The following is a 19345-nucleotide window of genomic DNA, read 5'->3' on the forward strand; positions in this document are numbered from 1 at the left end:
GCTCAGAAAAGCTGCACGAGTAGCTAAATGTGAGCTGATTTTTTTCCCCCTAATATCAGCAAAAGTAGCAAAAACACAGTGGAGTAACAAGCCCCAGGCCAGCACATGCTCTCAAATGGGAGACCTGAATTTAAACATCACAAAATCAGCTCAGAACAGTTCTCTGTTTAGCAAAGTAACTAAAGCAGAGCTGGTTCTGTAGAACAATGTGCTTATAAAAATGTGCTTGCTGTAAACTGATAACAAAATACAAAATGCCTTTAAAAAGAAGCCACAAAAGCTATGCAGATAAACATTAAAAGTAGGCAGCCTGCAATTATTTTACTATCAGCTCAGAAAACATGTGCTTTTGAGTAGAATTTAAAAAAAAGAAAACAATGGATGAATGACTTAATGAATGTTATGTTAAAATGTAATTTATCTTGAGGTAGTTTTAGTTCTGTGGCTGAAGTCCTTTGCTGGGTTTTTTTTTAATATCACAAACCTTCTACAACGCCACTACAAGTCTTTACAAATGTTGTGTTTTTGTGGGAAGCCTTTGTGAAAGGCTGTTTGAAAAGCTTGATTATTGGGAATTATCTATTAGGTCTTTGCAAATCCTTCAAAATGGGTGCTTAGAAACTTGCAACACATACATACAAAGGCACTGCTTTTTGAATTGCTATAGCAGCTAGGCCTTTCCCAGATTCTGGCTGTTCCTTAAAAAGGCTGTTTCCAAATATGTGCATGCCCAGATAACTTCCCATTATCTCCAGTTGATACACCAATGCGTGCTTCACAGCTTTCTCCGCAGAGGAATCCAAGCACCACTAGAGGTCACTCTCCAATCTCTATTACATTAATCCCAACCCAACATGATGAAAGGGATGGGGAACTGTGATCTGTTATTGGCATGCTGTCATCAAAAATACGTGCGCTCCTCATACTTTTAGCTGCATTATTGACTTTAAAATGCTATTTTCATAAGTGGAATCAAAGCATTACCTGAACTAATGCACAAGATTGCAGAATACTTAAGCTTCCATTTAGCTTGGTGGAATTGATCAGTGCCATCCAGTGGGAAGCATTGCTGGCTTTTTTTTTTGGTAATGCACCTCTTTTTGGAAAGAATAATCCATTTTTTGAGTTCTACTTGTAGATCTGGTTTGCAACTAGAATAAGTGAAGAGCCAGGCTGAAATTGTATTGAAGTGTCCCAGCATCTCCCAAGAACAAATCGATTCATCGTACATTGTGCCAAAAAACTGCCAAGATATTTTGCATTCAGCATTTAAAATCGAACAGGCGTTCCCTCCACTCACCAGAAATGAAAGTACAACATTATGTGACCCAACATTTTGCAGTCTCTTCGTGACACCCCGCCTTAGTTATCTGACATGACTACGACATTTTGCTAAAGGGATAGCTTCCCTTCCCTTTTTCTTCTTCCTTTTAATTGAGAGAATAATTAACAGAATTTCCCGGTTTCACTTTAGGGATCTGTGGCGCTATCGTTTCATTACAGAATGAAAGTTACAATTTCAAGCGCACAGTTGCTTTCCCGGAGGGAGAATAACAATTTGGGAGAAGGTTTTGGCAAGAAGGCTGGCATGAAAAGTGTTTAACACAAATTTCTTGCCAACTCTTTGAGTTGTGTCTCCAAAAGCAACTTTTCCTTGTAAAATATAAGCACAGACATCTTTATTTTCACATGATGTGAAAATTGCATGTACTTATGTGTAAGGAAGGGAAAACAGATTACATCAAATTTAGGGAGAAGTGAAAACAAAGGATGTTGGTGTTCTTTTTTGATTGTCTTTGGAGAGATTGTTATGAAATTTGGAGTCATGAATTCATAATGAAGAAAAAAAAATGAAGGGGAAAATTCACAATGGTATGAAATTAAGAGAGCACTATTATGTCCTAGTGAAAAATCAAAGGGTAGCAGAGTTTAATAGGAATGGAATAGGAAAGATTTATGGTAGCTCTATAACTTTAGTGTTACATGTAAAAATAAATGCACAATTTCTTGGAATACAATATGGCTGTCTACAGCTGTAAGCCAAAATACTGGCATTAGATGCCCCCAAAAAGTGATTCCTGGAATCCAAGAAGGCCCTTGCTGATTCTGGAGCAACTAAATTCCCCAAACCTTCCAGCATTTTGATCTCTTCCAGTTCAAGCTGCAAGAAAAACATATATTTTTTTCTCTAGCTGTTACTCTTGAAAGATACAGGAGTGTGATTTCCAGTTCTTTCTTCTCATTATCAGAAAATCAACCAAGGTCATGGCCAGATCAACAAAGCGCAGCCACTGTCTCTGTAAGAGGACAGTAAGTTTGAAGAACCAGTTTGAAACACAGATGTGTCACTAAGGTGACTAACTAAAAAATGATCCTTTTCTCTCTTTTTTTTTGGAAAGTGACATTTCATTTATTTTGTTTTGCACTGCAGGGTCCACCTGGGAAGGATGGTTTGCCTGGACACCCAGGACAACGGGGTGAAACTGTAAGCATGTTATTTATACTGCATAATGTAGCCTTCTCCAAGGAAGGGGGGAAGGAAGGAGGAAAGGAAGGGGGAAAGGAAGGAGAGAAGGAGAAAAGAAAGGAGGGAAGGAGGGAAGGAGAGAAGGAGGGAAGGGGAAGGAGGGAGGGAAGGAAGGGGAGTAGGAGAGAAGAAACGAGGGAAGGAAAGAGGGAGGGAGGGAGGGAAGAAGAAGTAGGACCGTTGTAAGATAAGATGGATCTATGGGATGTTAAAAAAGCAATCTTCAAGTATATTGTCAACAGTAGGGAAAAATTGTTATAAATACATATTATTAATAACAGTTATGAGATCATATAATTGTGAATGTATACATGAAATTGATAAAATAAAATATAAAAAAATGTAGCCTTCTCCACATCCCATTTACTGTAATGTGTGTCTGTTAAATGGGGGTAGAATCCAAATTTGTTCATTGTTTTACGTCTGTGAATTAGTCAGTTATACAAAGGTATTGTAAAACACATTTAATGGTATTTTGAAAACCAGTCAAAAGCACTTTCAGTTTCAGTGATCCCGATGTACTACCAAAATGTATTTTTGATGCTAATTATGCTGCATGCTACAAATTTTGTTTTAATTAATCTTGACTTTATTACGATTATCCCTGCTGAAGTCAATGGAAAATCACAGGTGCATATTTGTATTTGTATATGAATATGCGTATATTCCTAAATGGATGAATGAATGCGTAATATACCAAGGGAGTACAATCTACAGGTTAAAAACAAAATGTATAAAAAGCAATTTAAAACTTCAAAATCACCCTCCTTCGAAAGTACAAAACAATTACCATCATGCACAGAAATGCAGTTTCAGGAAGCTAAGTTCTGTAGCTCAAAAATTCAGTGTGGCCCCTAGTGTTATATTAATTGCTTTCCATATACTACTTCATTTCTCATGTCTGTTTGTGACCTTCAGTTGAGTGAAACAATGAATTAGAGGCAAAGAAATTTGAATCAGTGTACCTCATATGGGCTAAATGCTCCAATGCTCCCTGCCAGCTTCCCGTAAGGAAACTCAGTGGGGAAGCCAGTGGGAAGTCAAAAGCTGCTCCCAATCCCATTGGGGTTTTTTTGCCCACTTCTGATGATTCTATTTTTCTGTTTAAGTAAGGAAATATCTCTGAAACAATGACCCAATGTGTCTCCAGTTGCCTAGTGGAACTATAGATGTGACAAAGGAAGAGAATAATAGAAACTATAGTTAATTTAAATCTGAATTAAATTAAAAACAAATGTACGCTTTGGAATCTGATCCCCTGGTACCCCATTCAAAGGTCCAGTGTGGTCCTGTATTTAAAAAAAATTGTTCATCCCATCCCCAGCCTGAATGTTCCTGGAGAGTACAGGATTATGAAAGGCAGAATCAGATTATTTTAGGACTTTAAACATGCAGCAACCCTTATAAATAGAAACAGTTTCCATGTATGTCTACCTCACAGCCATCCAAGGGAATAAGAAGGAGCAAAATAGGACATCAGAAGAAGTCACACAGACAAATGTGGTGACTTGCATCGTTGCGTTAGGGATTCGCGTAAATAATCTTGGTACCATTTCTGTAATGATGTCTTTGTGTATGTATCCTTATACTTTAAGTACTGCCGGACAACTTCAAACTCTCTTGCTACTAAAGATCGCTCTCCTTGAAATAGGAAGGAAAAATTCATTTGTCTCCACATCACATCGTCTTTCATTCTGAGACGATATTTGATGTTTGGCAAACTGACATGGTAGAACATCAGGAAAATGAAAAGAATGTCTGTTATCACTATTGGAAAAACAAAATTAACCGATTGAGCAAAATATACTTTTTTCTTTCTTTACCTATTTTTCTTTCTTTCTTCCTGTGTTAGTCCTCCTTGTTGACTTTCCATTGCAAAGGTAGTAGCGTTTAGGAATGTACTGTATGAGCTAATTTGCTTAATACCAGTCCATTGGAAACAGTACTTTATCTCTGCCATATTGCAGCTTTCTATTAACCGTGGAAGTTTCTCACACTATTACCTACTGTCAAATTTCTTTTTCTGGCCCCCAAATATAACCAACAGGTCAATTTCGGCAGCTACAGTGCAGTCCTAGGCTGCATTAACAGAGGAATCGAATCAAGATCATGTGAAGTGTTAATATGACTGTATAATGCCTTGGTAAGGCCACACTTGGAATACTGCATTCAGTTTTGGTTGCGACGGTGTATAAAAGAGCACAGGGAAGAGCAACAAAGATGATTAGGGATGATAAGGCTAATACTGCAAAGAATGTTTGCAGGAATTGGGTATGTCTACTCTAGTGAAAATGACTAAGGGCGATATGATAGCAGTGTTCCAATATCTAAGGAGCTACCACGAAGAAGAAGAGTCAACCTTTTGTCCAAATCACTCGAAGGCAGAACAAGAAGCAATGGATAGAAACTAATCAAGGAGAGAAGCAACTTAAAACTAAGGAGAAATTTCCTGACAGTTAGAACAATTAATAAGTGGAATGACTTGTCTGCAGAAATTAAGGGTATATGGTAGAACATCAGGAAAATGAAAGGAATGTCTGTTATCACTATTGGGGGAAAAAAAACAGATCGAGCAAAATATACTTCTTTCTTTCTTTACCTATTTTTCTTTCTTTCTTCCTGTGGTAGTCCTCCTTGTTGACTTTCCATTGCAAAGGTAGCAACATTTAGGAATGTACTGTATGAGCTAATTTGCTTAATACCACTCCATTGGAAACAGTACTTTATCTCTGCCATATTGCAGCTTTCTATTGACAGTGGAGGTTTCTCACACTATGACCTACTGTCAAATTTCTGTGTGAAGTGTTAATATGACTGTATAATGCCTTGGTAAGGCCACACTTGGAATACTGCATTCAGTTTTGGTTGCCATGGTGAAACCTCCTGCTTGGGTTTCCTTCCCAAGCAGGGGGTTGGACTAGAAGACCTCCAAGGTCCCTTCCAAGTTCCAACTTTGTTATTCCGTTAATTAGAATAGAAACTTGATGCAGAAGAAAATACAAGCAAATTACTGGTTCATGGAATTCATAATGTGGTGGCGCAGTGGGTAGAGTGCAGTACTGCAGGCCACTTCAGCTGACTGCTAGATCAGCAGTTCAGCGGTTCAAATCTCACCGGCTCAGGGTTGACTCAGCCTTCCATCCTTCCGAGGTGGGTAAAATGAGGACCCAGATTGTTGTTGGGGGCAATATGCTGACTCTGTAAACCGCTTAGAGAGGCCTGAAAGGCCTATGAAGCGGTATATAAAAATCTGCTATTGCTATTGCTATTGCTGCTATTGGTGTGAATCGTTCAGTTATCATATTTACAAATCCATATATAGGACAATGATCAAGACAGTGGATTTGTCGTTTAGAAGAAAAGGCTTTAGGGAAACTTTTCCTGCCCACCTCCCCTTTAATAATAATAATAAAAAATCCCCAAACATTTATCATTCTTTGGCGTTGTTGAGCTCTTTCTCTAAATGGTTGATTTACCACAGTGCTGTATGAAAACATCCATCTTCCTGTGGCACTTCCAGTAGTATTTATATCAAGTATCGCAGAATTATAGCTCCTCCTGGATTTTACTTGAAGCCACAGTTGAAGGCAAATTTGGAACACCTTAAATTGCTAAAAGATTTAAGCATTCTGAGAGATAATGGAAGGAGTTTTAATGCAAAAGTGTGAAATTTTCTTAAAGGAAATTTCATGCAGCCCTACCTATTCATACAGAAAATATTTACCACAGTTCCTAGTTTGTTTTATAAAAAGCAACCTAAATGCAGACCAGATAAATACATACACACCTCTCTTTCTTCGTTTTCATATTTATCTTTTTTTTAAAGAAAGAAATGAAAGTTTCAAGTAGGAATATGCAGATTTTCAGAAGTCAACTTTTGTTGTTATACATTTGAGCAAAGCAGATTTCATCCTCTCCCTTCCCCTCATGGATTTATTTATATTATTTTGTACATTCTGAAGACATACTTATAAAATGTTATGGGATGAAATGAGGTTTTCATTGTGTTGTTTTAAAATGCTTATTATGGAAATTGTCTCATCTTTTTTAAAAAAACAATGGTATAATTGAAAGAGAGTTGGACTTTGAAAAGTGTTTCTTCTGGGATTTCCTGGAACCAAATGACTGCTTTAAAAAGTAAATGTGTTGATTTTTTAAAATAATTATTGTATGGTATGAATTCCATGTCTTTACTACAAGTCCAATGTTTCTCCTTAGTCAGGAGCCCTTTCCACTTTTTAAAAAAATTATGCACATCCTGAAAAGAACTTAAATTGATGCATTTGTAGAATATTTATTTACGAAATCATGTAAAAATAACAATATTAAACCCATTAGAAAAAATAAACTAGTTTTATTTCATTGAGAAAACCTTATAGTTTAACAAATAAAAGCTAATAACGAGAAGAGTGAGATTGTTTTAAATGTTTGCAAGTACCGTCAATATCTGGGAAATAATTTTGATTTTTTGGGATGGACCCCGAGGAGAGTCTTATGGGGTCCCCTCGGGATATTCACACTATATTTTAAGAAGCATGGTTTTAAACTAACCAGTTGCCTTTCATGGACTGAACCTAAGTATCTAAATATTTTCACAGACTAGAGCTGTACAGATGTTGTATGAAGTAAATAGTTTCTTCCCTCAGTGTCAAGTGATGCATCATACAAAAGGGGCCTATAGAAATAGAAGCTCCTTTACAATGTGGTACTTGTTCTGTGGGTGTAAAATCCTCGCCCCTTGCAGGAGTACATATAGAAACTACTTCTTCCTGACATTTATGCTGTGTTCATAAGTGCTCCCCGGGGAGGAATAAATGACTGTTGCTTCACTACAGTACTTTTTTAAACACTTAAATATTCAATATAACTGTGCCAGCCTGACGGCTTTTGAACAGATGTATCTGAGTTGAACTGAAGGATTGTCATTTATGCATCTACAGTAATTGCTTTCCCACAAAGTATGCGGTCTGTGAGAACTATTGCTCCTTTGAACCATACCACTGGAGGAGCTGCGCTCAGGATGATTGGAAATGATAGCTCTTTGAAAGAGTCTTCAATATTTTACATTTAAAAAGGCACAGCAATAATTGAATTGAAATAGCAGTCTTTATTGTCAGAAAAATACGAACCCCCGGAGAAACCTCCGATTTCCCATCCCCTCTTTAACACTGATCTGAAAGTATGCCAAGTATGCCTAACTGTTTGTATGCTTTATTTTGCAGGGTTTTCAAGGGAAAACAGGCCCACCTGGACCTGGCGGTGTTGTTGGGCCCCAGGTACAATGTTGTCGTTTAAACCTGACGATTGATTGAATTTGTAACCCACTTTTTCCCAGGGAGGTCACGGTGTGGGGTACGCTGAGGTCTCCCTTGCAGTAGTAATCTGCGTAATTGTCAGCTCCTCTCCATTAATTAATTAGGAAAGAAAGACCACGAGACTCCATGTGTAGAAATCAAATGTACTTTTACTAATTAAGAATGGTTAAAAGGCAAAGCGTAGCGAAGTCTGGTTAATTAGGCGCGAAAGCAATTGATATATAGAATAGCCCATTCCCCCACCCCTTGGCATCATAGACCCAGTCCAATCATAAGTCTTCCGAGTTAGATGCAAGATAACTTCAAAAGGCATCACGAAGATGGAATGTCGGTGCCGTTAGTCCTGGCGGGAAACACCCACGTATGTGTAGTCGGATCAGTCGGTGAACTCCAGAAACTTCCACCAGTGCATTAAATAACCCCTCCCAAAACCCATGCCCTCCCTCCCCGTTTAATGGCAGCTGAAGCGATAGCAAAGCAGAAGCTGACAGTAATTAGTTATGCTGAGAAACAAATGATTATTATTTGTTCAGCACAGTGTTTCTCAACCTTGTCAACTTGAAGATGTCCAGACTTCAACTCCCAGAATTCCCCAGCCAGCGAAGCATCGCTGGCTGGGGAATTCTGGGAGTTGAAGTCCGGACATCTTCAAGTTGACAAGGTTGAGAAACACTGGTTCAGCACCATAGTAACTTTGAACCATTGCGGAACAAATCATTGTAAGTTAAAAACTACCTGTCTTAGTTTTGTTGGAAACAAACGTCAAGTGAAGGTTGACGTTTTCCTGAGGAAAAAAGGCCAAAGCCATGTCAAACAAAAGCTTTCGAAAGTTTGATGAAATTATCTCTCTATTTACTTTAGAGAATTTTTTTTGCGTTCCTATCATACAATCCAGGGGAAACATCTGGGAATTATTATTGGAATGAGCTGCTGTTTGTCCAAAATATGGCAATTAGAATTAGAATGAGCTCTAAAAGCTCACTTTACTGTTAGGCAGCTCTATATTTCATTTCCAAGTACACCTCAAGGGCAGTTTATGATCTTCACAATTGGTAAACAGATTGCCACCATCAGAATCTCTAAAATACAACATGAATTTGCCTGGTCTGAAATAATACGGCCACAGCTGGAATTGACATTGTAAGTTAATGGGGGTCACGTAATGTTGTCCTTAATGACCACACTGCTTAGTGATGGAATTGCTGCTCCCAATTATGGTTGATAAGTGAGGACTGCTGAGATGCCTCCAAATGGCTGAATGATGCATGCATGCATGGCGATATCCACTGTGCATCTGCTGTGGATCACGGTCAAGCAAAGCAGCTTTGTACAGCCCTAATGAGGCATCTTAAATAACTATTTAAAAATTAATATATCAAAGGTGTTAATTCGTTTCTTGTGTGAATTTACAGCGGTAAAGATCTCTTTTTCCCCTAGAAAGCCTGTAGGATTTCACTGGAAATACAATACTTAGGCGAGAGGATTTTGGAGTCACGGAGGGGAAAAGGAATTGATCTCTGCCAGTCAAACTCAGATTAGGTGGATTGAAAGCAGTCCTAACAAAGTGGGAGACTTAGCCATTGTTATCTAGAATAATTTTGTACTGGAAATTCACAGCTTTACTTCATAGTAAGCCGTCAACGAACATGATATTCCTTTTCTAGGGTAAAATTAGAATATCAAAACATTTTGTAAAGAAGTGAGCTAATTTCAGTGGAGCTTGAAATGAATAAAATCAATAAACCAATAGAAACCCCCAAAAGCTCAGTTAAAGTATTCTGGAATGGGTGAGGTCTCCTCAAAGTGAGCTTCTGAAAAATGAAGATTCACAGAAGATTAGAGCATCGTTAAGACTCAGAAACTTAGTTACACCAACCATTTCACCCTTTAAAATAGTCACGCAATCTGGTCCTCCAACACAATTGGGGCTATAATTTTGGGAACAGCCCTGACTGGGCTCGTCCATATTTATGGAAACTATTGTTCTAGCAACTCTGAAAGGCTCCGGGTTGGAAACATTGCTTTAGGGACCAGACATTTCCACTTTTTTTTTTCCTGCTCCACTTTAATGACAGGAACAGTTTAAGTACAGGAGAAACAGTGAAACACATTACAGCTTTGGTTCCCACCCCACCACAACCCAAAAGTTCATTGAAGTGAGACAGCAGGCGTCTTACTAAGTGTAAATTTTATCTGAATCATCTTTTAGTTCCCCTTGCTTCTTTTATTCACCAAGCTTTGTGTTAATTTGGAATGAGTTATCATGCTGTGTTTGTGTTTGTAAAGATAAATGTAATCCGAGCTCAGCTGTATACCAATATCCCTGAATATCCCCTACGTTTGTTTTCCATGTCAAGGTTTATATTCTTTTTGTGCTGTTTAAGCCTGCTGTCACCAGAAGCAATCTATGAACTGAATTCTGCTACACATACCCATGTTTACAACGAATTTGTGGTGTAAACATGAGTCATTGTTCTTTTTTTTTAATTGACAGCTATATCATTATTAGTCTGTGTTGATGTTTCAGGTGGCTGCTTAATGTTTCAATAACAATAATTAGAATTCTTGTAAGCAAAGCTTTAGGTTCAATTTCCTTTGAACTTTCCTTTGAATGGTTTCTTTATGAGCAAAAAAATAAATAAAATAAAGACCACTTAGTATGCTTTAGAAAAGGTAGTCCTCAGTTCTTATTTTTCTAACGCATACCCATGAACAATGAGTTACATTTGGATTATCTCACAATGTTCAGGAAATCTACTTACAAGTAAGTGAGGGCAGTCAGTCAGGTCATAAATGGTATTTATTTCTGTCTCAAAGTGTCTACCTCAGGGGTAGTCAACCTTTTTATACCTACCGCCCACTTTTGTATCTCTGTTAGTAGCAAAATTTTCTAACCGCCCACCGGTTCCACAGTAATGGTGATTTATAAAGTAGGGACGTAACTTTACTTTATAAAATTTATAAAGCAGAGTTACAGCAAACCCCTACCGCCCACCATGAAAGCTGGAACGCCTACTAGTGGACAGTAGGGACCAGGTTGACTAGCACTGGTCTACATGAATACTTAGACTACGCTGTCTATATTCCCCAAGACAATTTAAACAGTGTATCCATGCGCGCTAACTCACATTCATAATTAGAGTGGACATTGAATAATCTCAAATAAACATAGCCAGTATTCAGAGTTGATGGGAGTTATGCTCTAACACCATCTTCACAGAGTTTCTATTTTGCTGAACTAGCAACAATATTCTATTTGCCAATTCTAGCACGTTGCACCCATGCTAGCTGCATAAAAAATAGCAATAGCAATAGCAGTTAGACTTATATACCGCTTCATAGGGCTTTCAGCCCTCTCTAAGCGGTTTACAGAGTCAGCTTATTGCCCCCAACAACAATCCGGGTCCTCATTTTACCCACCTCAGAAGGATGGAAGGCTGAGTCAACCCTGAGCCGGTGAGATTTGAACAGCCGAACTGCAGAACTGCAGTCAGCTGAAGTAGCCTGCAGTGCTGCATTTAACCACTGCGCCACCTTGGCACATATGTATCATGTTAGTGGGGGTTTTGGTGAATAGGAATAGGGTAGACATGAGGACTAAGGTAAGCAAGCAGACCTATCTCCCTTCAGGACTTCATAGCTCAATAGTGTCACCCCTAAGAGAAGCTTTTTAAACTATAACAAGCGAGCATAAGGAAGAGGTAGAGAGAAAGCTGATTATGTTCAGATAGTCCTTGATTTAATGACCAGAATTGAGCCCAACATTTCTATTGCTAAGTGAGACATTTGTTTAAGTGAGTTTGTCCCACTTTTATTACCTTTCTTGCTATAGTTCTTAGCAATAGCAGTTAGACTTATATACCGCTTCATAGGGCTTTCAGCCCTCTCTAAGCGGTTTACAGAGTCAGCATATCGCCCCCAACAACAATCCGGGTCCTCATTTTACCCACCTCGGAAGGATGGAAGGCTGAGTCAACCCTGAGCCGGTGAGATTTGAACAGCCGAACTGCAGAACGGCAGTCAGCTGAAGTAGCCTGCAGTGCTGCATTTAATCACTGCGCCACTTCGGCTCTTCTTAAGTGAATCACTGCAGTTGTTGAGTTAGTAACACGGTTACTAAGTGAATCTGGTTTCCCCATTGACTTTGCTTGTTGTAAAAGTTGATCATTTGAACCTGGGAGACTGCAACTGTCATAAATATGAGCCAGTTTCCCAGCGACTGTATTTATCCCTATTCCTATTCTTTGTGTGCTGATCCTTTCTACTTGTAGTCCTTGACTTACAACAGTTTTGTTAAGCGACCATTCAAAGTGATAATGGCACTGAGAAAAGCGACTTATGACTCTTTTTCACCTTTACAACCTTTGCAGCATCCCCCTGGTTCTATGATCAACATTCAGACACTTGGCAATTGACTCATAGTTGCAATTGACTCATCACAGTTACAATGTCCAGCAATCATGTGATCATCTTTTGTGACCTTCTCCTAAGCAAAGTCAATGGGGAAGCCAGATCCACTTAACAACCATGTTACTAACTTAAGAACTGAAGTGATTTGCTTAACAACCGGGGCTAGAAAGGTTGTAAAATGGGGCAACACTCACTTAACAAATGTCTCCCTTGACAACATAAATTTTGGCCTCAATTGAAGTCGTAAGTTGAGGACCAGCTACACATCAAACCATGTATTATCCTTCAGGAGGAAGGAGAAGGTAAATACCCGGTTTCCCTGAAAATAAGACCTACCCAGATAATAAGCCCAACTGAGGTTTTGAGCGCATGCGCTAAAATTAAGCTCTCCACCAAAAATAAGCACTCCTTGAAAATATTGCACCACAGCAGCAGCCATGAGGTGACCACGCTCACCACCTCCTGCACCTGGTTCACCGACAAAAGGGCGAACGACAAAACCGCACCCGACTAAACTGCGTCGCTGATGTCATCAACAGGGCGACAACAGCGCGGAGACAGAAGCACGCTGTAAACGCTAAACCTAAACTTAACCCCTAAACCTAACCCCCCTAAACCTAACCCTAAACCTAACCCTAAACCTAACCCTAAACCTAACCCTAACCCTAAACCTAAACCTAATCCTAACCCTTAACCTAACCCTAAACCTAACCCTAAACCTAACCCTAACCCTAAACCTAATCCTAACCCTTAACCTAACCCTAAAGCTAACCCTAAAGCTAACCCTTACCTTAAGTTGAATCGGCTTTCTTTCAACGCGTTATTTAAAGCGCCCTTCTTTCTCCACGCTCGCTGTTGTCGCCGCGTTGATGACGTCAGCGACGCGGTTTAGTTGGGCGCGGTTTTGTCGTTCTCCCTTTTGACGGGTCACGCCTGCACCTAGGGAAAAAAAGACCTCCCCGAAAATAAGACCAAGTGCTTATTTCAGGGGTCAAAAGAAAATAAGACCGTACCTTATTTTCAGGAAAACACAATACCTTACCCTAGTACAATTATATTGGAGGGATGTTAATTCTTAGATGATTCAACCCCCTGTGAAGTTGGGAGTTCAACATTGGAACATGGGAGCAAATTAAACACATTTTATTTTAAAGTGACGAATAGCTTATTGTACTGTGGAATAATTAATGCCATGCTTTTGGATTTAGGGTCCAACTGGGGAGACGGGTCCAATTGGTGAAAGAGGTCACCCTGGCCCTCCAGGGCCACCAGGTGAACAAGGACTTCCTGGTGCTGGAGGAAAAGAAGGCGCTAAGGTATATGTTCACTTTTCAGAAACGCAGGGAAACGGATACTTATAAGTGACTTATGGAATGCATTTTGGTACTTGGCCATCAAGTCTTTTGCCTGGGATATGTTGCTGCATTCTGCCCTTACAATTTCTGCATTAAACAGTGAATTGAAACAAAAAGCTTCCCTAATCCTTTCCAACTTGGTGATCCTACACGTTCTTTTTTTTTTTTTTCTTCAGTTGACAACTATAAAGATCATAGTGAGATTTGCCAAACAAATTGGATTGCTTTTTGGCACAAGTTTAGGTTTAGGTTTTTTATTAATTTATAGGCCGCCCTTTTCCCTGAGGGAACTCAGGGCGGCTTACAATTTATAGGGAGGGGGATACAAGACAATAAAACAATAAACATGAAAACAGTGCAAGTAAAAGTAAAACACAACATTCATCATTCGGGTGGGTACAGATTACACTCTTTATCCCCAGGCTTGACGGGATAGCCAGGTCTTGAGGGCTGTGCGGAAGGTCTGGAGGGTGGTGAGGGTACGAATCTCCACGGGGAGATCGTTCCAAAGGGTCGGAGCTACTACTGAAAAGGCTCTCCTCCGCGTAGTTGCCAGTCGACACTGACTGGCAGATGGAACTCGGAGGAGGCCTAATCTGTGCGATCTAATTGGTCGCAAGGAGGTAATTGGCAGGAGGCGGTCTCTCAAGTACGCAGATCCACTACCATGAAGGGCTTTATGGGTGGTAAGTAGCACCTTGAAGCGCACCCGGAGATCAACAGGTAGCCAGCGCAGCTCGCGGAGGATAGGTGTTATGTGGGCGAACCGAGGTGCACCCACAATCACTCGCGCGGGCGCATTCTGGACTAGCTGAAGTCGCCGGATGCTCTTCAAGGGCAGCCCCATGTAGAGCACGTTGCAGTATTGAATTGCTTGCCATAAACATACAAACCTCTCCTAATTTAACACGATGGAAGGTCTACATTGTAAGAGTCTCAAAAGTTCAAAGAAAGGAAGCTCATGAACTTTCACAGAGCAAAGGTTTGGAACGGAAAGACTCGGTAATCATTTCGTTGCCATGTAATTAATTGTGCTACAGTTTTCTCTGAAAACTTCAAAGGGGGGGAAGCTTAATGCTTTGGATTTTGAGGTGCTGCACTTGAAAATAAAGGATTCACCGTGTTTTAATGTAAACCAGAGGAAGTACGACATAGTAACCACCACTGTGATAAAAACGAGAACGTGTTAATGAGGTTTACTTATAAAAGACCCGTTTCTGATTCAGAAGCACATTTAAAAACATCATAAATTCTGTCCTGTATTGACACAATGTTCAGGATTTACCTGTAAGTTGATTAGAATTGCAATGTATGTGGTGGTTCATTGATGAATTGTCTGTTTTTGTTTTGAAAACTGGGCTTCCATGGCCAACTTTCAGTAAAGACTATTTGTTCTATATTCCTAGGGTGATCCAGGCCCTCAAGGCATTTCTGGGAAAGATGGCCCTGCAGGACTGAGGGGGTTCCCAGGAGAAAGAGGCCTGCCAGGAGCTCAGGTAAAACGAGAAGGGCCCTGATGAGTTAATCACCAAGAGGGGGAAGCAGCATTGATGGTGCCAGGGTGATTAGATTCGGTTCTTAAGTTCATCGGTCAACGAAGGTCCCAAACTGAGGCCCCTATTTTGACCATTGCTATAAAACACTGTCAATTAAACATTTGTAGGCTTCATTGACTAAGGAATTGTTAGGAGGTAGGCAATGTAGATCATACATCAAGCTGAATATTAATAAAAGAATTGGCTTTAAAAAGATGTATTATATTTTTATTTTATTACTTGTTTTATTTTATTTATTTTATTTAATCATTTTATTATTTATTATTTTTTATGTTTTTCATTTTATTATTATTTTATTATATTGTTATTTTATTATGTTATTATATTGTTATTATATTATTATTATATTATATTTATTATTATTATATTATATTATATTTATTATTATTATATTATTTTATTATTTTATTATATTTTTAATCATTGTATTATTGTATTATTGTATTACTTTATTATATTATTATATTATTACTTTATTATATTATTATATTATTATATTATTACTTTATTACATTATTACATTATTACATTATTACATTATTACTTTGTTACATTGTTACATTGTTACATTGTTACATTGTTACATTGTTACATTGTTACATTGTTACATTGTTACATTGTTACATTATTACATTCTTACATTATTATATTATTATATTATTATATTATTATATTATTATATTATTAATCAGCCCATAAAAAATAATGCCAATAGAAAGAAGTTTTAAAATATGTGTTGCAATGCCTTGTGGTATATATCGTCAACAACAACAATAATAATAATTGCCTTTGATAGGGTGCAGCAGGTTTGAAAGGCGGTGAAGGTCCTCAAGGCCCACCTGGCCCAATTGTGAGTAGGATGTGTCTACAGCTTATGTTACAATGACATTTTTCATTTATTTCATCTCTCTCTCTCTCCCTCTCCCCCCCTCTCTCTCTATCTCTCTCTCTCTCCCTCCCTCCCTCCCTCCCTCCCCCCTCCTCATTCTCTATATGTATGTGTCTGTATGTGTACATATTGACATACTGACATGTACACACAGGGTGTGTATTTGTATATACACACGCACCATCTCTTTTTATTTCTTTCATGCTGCGATGTGTGCCTGTAGATGCTTGTAAAGACTATATAAATGGATAACGTCTGTCATTCATGTTTGTCAATAGCAGTTTCCTAGTAATTACAGCAACTAACGTCCCCTAAAAAGAAGAAGAAAGTCTAAACTTAAATGTGTTGGCCTCTGTCAAACCTGCTGTTAGCTGCAGGTGGCAAATTGCTTTTTCTTCTTCATTAGATGGTTCAAGGTAGGGAAAAAAGGGAGGGGGGAATCTGCCTCTAGTGGGAGGAAATTAAAAAAAACCCACATAAGGTCTATTAAAGAGACGGATAGAGAATTCTCTCCTGCATTCTTTTCTTTCCCAAATGCGTGCAAATTGGGGGCAAATTACAAATTAGGTGATTCAGGTTTCAGAAGGCATCTGCTTGAATTGTCCTTTTTTTGGTTCCAAAGTGGGGGGAAAAGAGTAGCCGCACTGTCCTGATCCAGACTTTGCTGCACACTTCCAGTTCATAGATCTGTGCCCGTCAGAAATCCTACTTTCCTCCCTCCTGTCCTTTTTTTTTAACCCGCAAATTATTCTTTACTACAAACTGCTTTTTGCTAGACAAATGCCAGCTGGGAGGGACAAGCAGAGGCTTTCTTCTAGAATCAGTGCAAGGGTCCTATGTGGAATATATATTTCAGGATGCGCAGATGTCTTTTCTTCTTGGACCAATTCAGGCATCTTCCTTTCATTTAAAGCGGTGTGTGACATATCCTTCAATTACACACAGAAATAAAGGAGGATATTTGTAGCTAAAGGTTGAAATGAGGGATCTTTGGTGCTCTCTGCTTATTTTTGTTGTGGGTCCTTCCAGCAGCTGAATCGGAGGAGGAGGAGGAGGAGGAGGAGGAGGAGGAGGAGGAGGAGGAGGAGGAGGAGGAGGAGGAGGAGGTGGTGGTGGTGGTGGTGTGGGAGTCAGGGTCAACATCAAGGCAACCTGAGACCTCCAAGGGGAAAGAGGGAATGGAGCTGGCAGAGAGAGAGGGGGGGGGATACCTAGGAAGAGCCTAGGTTGTCTGTCAGCCCTCAGATGGAGAGTCAACAATAGCAATAGCAGTTAGACTTATATACCGCTTCATAGGGCTTTCAGCCCTCTCTAAGCGGTTTACAAAGTCAGCATTATTGCCCCCACAGTCTGGGTCCTCATTTCACCCACCTCGGAAGGATGGAAGGCTGAGTCAACCTTGAGCCGGTGAGATTAGAACCGCCGAACTGCAGATAACAGTCAGCTGAAGTGGCCTGCAGTACTGCACCCTAACCACTGAGCCACCTCGGCTCTTAAGCCCCCAGGACTTGAGGTTACTGATGAGGAAGAGGGGGAACAGCTGGGTCCAGTGCCAGATGTGCAGGAAGGCAGAGGAGAGGAGAGCAGTGGAAATCTGTGGACCAGTCCTTGGGAAGGAAGAGCCACTGCTGCTAACGAAGCCCCACCCTAGTTCTGGGGATAAAAGGCAGAGGGTGGACAACAATTCATCGTCTGCCTGGCTGGACTTATTAGCCTGCATTGAGAGAGAAACTTTTTGCTGGGGGCTTCTGGCACTCCTAATAAAGGAATCTTTGAGTTAACTTCAGTTTTTCATGTTTGGGGAGCTGGGTCAGAACATTTTTTTTCTTGCAGACGTTCCATTATCCCTGATGATGTTACCTAGTTAGGGTAATGAAATGTCTGCAGGAAAACGAGCGAGCTCACCAGGGGTCTCTCGCATACAGAAGTCTCCGGGAATAAATTTGCTTGTGTTGTTTTTGAGATGACAATGAGGTTATTTATGTGGAACTCTGAAGGATCTAGGTCACATGACTCCTCTTCGGAGAATATTCCCTATCCTGGCATTGTAGGCAGAAAGAATGGCACGGTTGTCTGTGGTCTCCCCTGACACCTATGAGTTTTGCATCTTTTTTTTTTGTTTATTTAGCACTGCAAGAGTCTCTAACAAAAGTCAGATCCTTTCTGAGTTGCATTGCCGCAATTGGAATTCAAAGGACCTTTTTACAAATAATAGTAATAATGCAAATCATGAGATTGTTTTAATTTTTTGCAAATATCTTCAAAATGTGGCACATAGTTTTGATTTTCCAGAAGCCTGTGAGAGGATCCCTTAAAAAAACATTGATATGCATTATGCTTTTGGGATTCTATATTAGCAGACTCTCAGAACTTCACTAAGTGTGCAAAAGCAAGATCAGAGTATAAATCCCAAACCCTTTCCCCCCTCAAGTTTAGGATATCTTCTGCAGATTTTGAAGCCTTAAACATATACATGTTTTCCACCAAAAACAGAATAGCTAATAAAACATAAAAGCTAACCTCTATGGGCTAAGGCTGTAATTGCTATGAAATTTAATTCTCACTCTCCGGGGGTTCCCAATCAAAACAAAGCCATATTAATATTTTTATATACTTTTGAATCGTGCCAAGTTAATATTTAAATTTGGTCCTATTTTTTTGTTGTTTTGTTTCTGATTTGATCTTTCTAAGCATGCAATCAGCTATGTCAAAGAAAGCAAATCAGGAAAGAAATGTTATTTATTGTACTTTAAAGACAGTGTTGCTTTATCAAGGCTACCTGAAATGGAAACCAATATGGTATAGTTGTTAAGATATTGGACTAACATTGGGAGACCTAGGTTCATCTTTACCTTCAGCCACTGAAAGTGACCTTGGGCCAGTCATACTCACTCTCTGAATTGACAAGCTTTTTGATGTGAAGAAAAAGAGATAGTGTTACATATGTCACTTTGAGCTCCTAAGCAAAAATGTAGAACATAAATCTAACAAATAAATAAATCTAGTATTTATAAAAAACCCAAAGGGAAAAAAAACCCCTCAAAATTGGCTTATCTGCAGATGGCACATTTTTTATAGTATTCTAATTAAAAATAAAAGCCTGCTTATTCACCGATAGGCTTATATGTGAACAGTTACTATTGAAAATATTACCATACATTCTCCTAGGTAAGCCAATATGTGGATAAGCCAAACCCAATTTTGGGGCTGTAAAATTATTGACTTATTTGTAGTAAGTATCTTGGTAGGTAACTCCTGTGAATGCAACGTGGGGCACATTTCAGTGGTTTAAT

General features: G+C 39.3%; 1 protein-coding gene across 1 annotated transcript in view; it reads left to right on the forward strand.

The window, feature by feature from the left end:
* Positions 1–19345, forward strand: part of COL11A1 (collagen type XI alpha 1 chain) — a 283501-nt gene that overhangs the window by 172989 nt on the left and 91167 nt on the right. The window contains exons 37-41 of the mRNA XM_087720747.1: positions 2432–2485; positions 7750–7803; positions 13461–13568; positions 15014–15103; positions 15960–16013. Of these exons, the coding sequence (XP_087576873.1) occupies positions 2432–2485; positions 7750–7803; positions 13461–13568; positions 15014–15103; positions 15960–16013 (360 nt within the window). The remainder of the gene's footprint in view (positions 1–2431; positions 2486–7749; positions 7804–13460; positions 13569–15013; positions 15104–15959; positions 16014–19345) is intronic.

Source organism: Thamnophis sirtalis, unplaced genomic scaffold (genome assembly GCF_051295495.1).
Source record: "Thamnophis sirtalis isolate CommonGarterSnake01/CBP01778 unplaced genomic scaffold, rThaSir2_p1.2 scaffold_7, whole genome shotgun sequence".
Lineage (NCBI taxonomy): Eukaryota > Metazoa > Chordata > Lepidosauria > Squamata > Natricidae > Thamnophis > Thamnophis sirtalis.